Raw genomic sequence first — 4009 nt, forward strand, 5'->3', positions numbered from 1 at the left:
GAGGCGGCGCGCTATGCTAATGAGTCTGACCCTGCCCGCACCTGCCGCGGCGCTGCGGACCCGCCTTCTGTGGATTCGCAAGCGGGACCTGCACCCGCGAGGAACCATGCCGCGCTCCTTCCTGGTGAAAACGCACTCCAGCCACAGGGTCCCCAACTACGGGGAGCTGGAGACTCAGAGAGGTAGGGACTGCCGGGCTCCCCAGCCCCTGCGCAGGGCTCAAGTCTGACCCTGCCCGCACCTGCCGCGGCGCTGCGGACCCGCCTTCTGTGGATTCGCAAGCGGGACCTGCACCCGCGAGGAACCATGCCGCGCTCCTTCCTGGTGAAAACGCACTCCAGCCACAGGGTCCCCAACTACGGGGAGCTGGAGACTCAGAGAGGTAGGGACTGCCGGGCTCCCCAGCCCCTGCGCAGGGCTCAGGCTCCCGCGGGGCAGGAGGGGGAGGCCCCTGGGAGCGGGTGACATCTGTCCCAGGTGAGGAGGAGAGGCGGTAGCTCACCAGCAAGGCTGGAGGGAGGGAGGTTGTCGAGTCCAGCGGAGCGAGTAGAGCTTTTCTCCCCACTTAGAGACGTTTCTAGGTTCCCAGTCACTCTGGGCTCTCCCCCTATGGCCCGGCGCGCCCATCCCAGATGAGAGAACCCGTGGGGCAGGAGCTTTGGGAGGGGGTCCCAGGGATGGTGGAAAGAGAGGGCCACCTGGGGCTGCCATCCAAGGTCTCCGGGGGAACATCGTGGCGTGGGTGGTGGCCGCAGGGGCCGGGAAGAGTGACCATGGATGGGCTCGGTGGTGCCAAGACCCAGCTCGTCCAGCGTCCCAAGGGCTCCTCTAGTGTCTCCTCACCCCTCCTGAGGGTCTACCTCCGGCCTCTCCTTACCCCAGTGGAGGTTGCCCAGGGCAGGCTGGGCTAAGGGGCTGCCCTCCTCTCCCCGGAGGCTCGGTGGGGAGGTGGGAGTCCAGGACCCAGAGCTGTACCCTCATTCCCGTTCCCCACTGGGCAGAAGGGCGCGGGGAGGTCCCATGACAAAAGCCTCCAGAGTGATTAAAGCTGTTCCCCCAGCTCATCAGCTTCTTGGGGCGAAGACCTCCTGGGAAACTGCTTGGTGACTCAGAGGGGAAGTGGGAGAGGGGAAGTGGGGACACGGTGGAGGCCAGGGCACCTCAGAGCCTTAGAGCTCTCAGAACCCAGCGTGGGGAGTCTCTGACCAGTACTGAGGCACGGATGCCACCAGGGGGCGCCTTCCAGGACCGGCAGCCTCACGTCAGGGTCCTGAAATCAAAGGAGAGTCACCACAGGCGATTTTTTTTTTTTTTTACTTCCTAATCGCAGAGATCAGGCAGGTCTTTTACATTCGGTAGTGTTTCCTGTTATACAGACTATGGGACAGGGGTTTTTGGTTTCTTTTTTAAACATGTTTTTATTGATTTCAGAGAAGAAGGGAGAGGGAGAGAGAAACATCCATGATGAGAGAGAATCATCGATTGGCTGCCTCGTGCACATCCCCTACTGGGGATTGAGCCTGCAACCCAGGCATGTGCCCTGACCAGAAATCAAACCGTGACCTCCTGGTTCATATGTCAACGCTCAAACCGGCCGGGCTTGATTTTAAAAAATAAAACAGAATAGAAACCATCAAAGTTTGGTGCCTCAGATAAAGGACAGTTTTGTTTCAGGCATATATGATGGAAACTTGAATTTACATGGCCATGATTTTAAAACTTCAGAAACCATTGTGTAGAGTTCAGTCATACAGTGCACCCCCTTCGCTATTTGAATGGGCAAATCTGGGCAACTCTGCAAGGCCCAGTGAAGGACTGTCCGAGAACGGCCTGGCAGCCCATTAGCTCTCTCTGCTCCGCTCCCCTACCCCTCCTCTCCCAATCGGGGCCAGGGATTCATTTCAACACACAGAGATTTCAGCTTTGGGGAGATGCAGAATGTAACTCTCATCTACTGACTAACCTGTTTACTTTGGGGGCCCACCATTCTGGGTCAAGAGTGGGGCACGCTGGCCCCCAAACACAGGAGCAACAGGCTGAGGTCAGAGGACAGCTTCTCTGGACCAGGAGACGTGGCAGGAGGCTGCGTGCACCCTGTCAGGGTGTTGAGGAGTAATCAGAAGGTGACTGGAGGCTGATTGTCTACATGGCGGCCTGCTGCCAAGGGCTCTGAATTAATGCTGCATGGCAGCCTGGGGATGCCCTGTGAGCTGGTCCTGAGGTGGAAAGGGACTCAGAGAGAGGACCCACCCTGCCCAGCAGTGAGGGAGTCTTCCTTGGCCCCATGAAGGCTGTTTTGGGATTCTGTAAGGCAGTGGTTCTCAACCTCTGGCCCTTTAAATACAGTTCCTCATGTTGTGACCCAATCATAAAATTATTTTCGTTGCTACTTCCTAACTGTAATGTTGCTACTGTTATGAATCGTCATGTAAATATCTGGTATGCAGGATGGGCTGAGGCGACCCCTGTGAAAGGGTCGTTCGACCGCCAAAGGGGTCGTGACCCACAGGCTGAGAACCGCTGCTGTAAGATATTTCTTTATTTTTGTTCTTAAAGAGAAACAGAGATTCCTCCTCTAGACTCCTGGGCCATCGACACTTCCCCAGCTGACACCTCCATCTTTCAGGCCAAGCTTCTGAGAGCCTAGAGCACGCATGTCAAACCTGTGGCCCGTGGACCACATGCCTCGCTTATTTGGCCCATGTTAGCCTTTGAGTTTGACATGCTTGGCTTAGAAGGTGGGCTTAAAATTAGACCCAAGATGGAAGAGAACACAGCACTCTGGGACTGAGTCTTCACCTTTCCATTCTCTCTCTTTCTGTCCTTCTAGAAATCAATGGCTCCTGTTCTGCCTGTGGGGGGCTGATGGTACCCCTCCTTCTCCCAGACAGGGCGGCCCCTCCCATTTCTGCTGACCCTGCCCAGCCCTGGGACCACACCTCTGTCGTCACCTGCATCTCCCTGCCCCTCCCAGAAGCTCGGGGGACCTCTGAGCCAGATCCCTTGGAAGTCAGCCTGATGGACCCTTGTGCTGGCCGGGCTCCCAGCGTAGCCCTCAAAGACAGCCTGAGCCACCTCAATCTGCCCCCACTGCTGGTTCTGCCCACACGGTGGCCCCCAATTCTAGGCCCAGAAGGGGACCAGCCTCCAGATAGACTGCTGGGGGCTGAGCAGGCCCCCTGTGCCCCAGGTGGCTTCCAGTGCGTCCATTGCCACAAGCTCTACCACACACTGGCTGGGTTGGCCAGGCACCGGCAGCTGCACTGCCACCTGCAGGCTCAGCGCTGCTTCACCTGCAAGTATTGTGACAAGGAGTACTCCAGCCTGGGGGCCCTCAAAATGCACATCCGCACGCACACACTGCCCTGCATTTGCGCCATCTGTGGCAAGGCCTTCTCCAGGCCCTGGCTGCTCCAGGGCCACATCCGGACCCACACAGGTAGGACAGCGACGGGCCCACAGAGGGATCTGGGTGGGGGCGGGAGTGGGATCTGGAGGTTAGAAAGAGGAGTGGGGCAATTTTATGGTCAAGAAGACGGACATTCTCACAGCTTTGGCTCTCCTGTGTATCTGTGTCTTGGGGCTGCAGAACAAAGTCCCACCATCTTGGGGGAGGGGCCTCAAAACATCAGCAACGCCCCCTCCCGCTGTCTGGAGGCCGGAAGCCCAAAGCCCAGGTGTTCCAGGGTTGCCTCCCTCCAAAGGCTCTAGAGGAGAGCCCTTCCTGCCTCTTCCAGATCCTGGGGCTCCAGGCAGATCTTGCCTGTGGCCACATCACTCCAACCTCCTCTTCCGACCTCACGTGGCCTCTCCTCCCAAATCTCCCTCTTGTCATAAGGGCACCAGTCACATTGAATCAGGGCCCACAAACTGCAATGTGACCCCATCTTAACCTGATGGCATCGGCAAAGCCCCTATTTCCAAATACCGGTTTAGGACGGGGACGACTCCTTTTTGGAGGACACAATTCAACCCACAACGCCCAGCAAAGCGTAGAATGCACGGCCTT

General features: G+C 57.7%; 1 protein-coding gene across 1 annotated transcript in view; it reads left to right on the forward strand.

The window, feature by feature from the left end:
* Positions 1-242: 242 nt before the first annotated feature.
* The window catches only part of SNAI3 (snail family zinc finger 3), a 6042-nt gene continuing 2275 nt past the window's right edge, over positions 243-4009 (forward strand). Inside the window, exons 1-2 of the mRNA XM_006762195.2 lie at positions 243-382; positions 2831-3439. Of these exons, the coding sequence (XP_006762258.1) occupies positions 307-382; positions 2831-3439 (685 nt within the window). The 5' untranslated portion in view covers positions 243-306. The remainder of the gene's footprint in view (positions 383-2830; positions 3440-4009) is intronic.

This window comes from Myotis davidii, unplaced genomic scaffold, assembly GCF_000327345.1.
Source record: "Myotis davidii unplaced genomic scaffold, ASM32734v1 scaffold77, whole genome shotgun sequence".
In the NCBI taxonomy this organism is placed as follows: Eukaryota; Metazoa; Chordata; class Mammalia; order Chiroptera; family Vespertilionidae; genus Myotis; species Myotis davidii.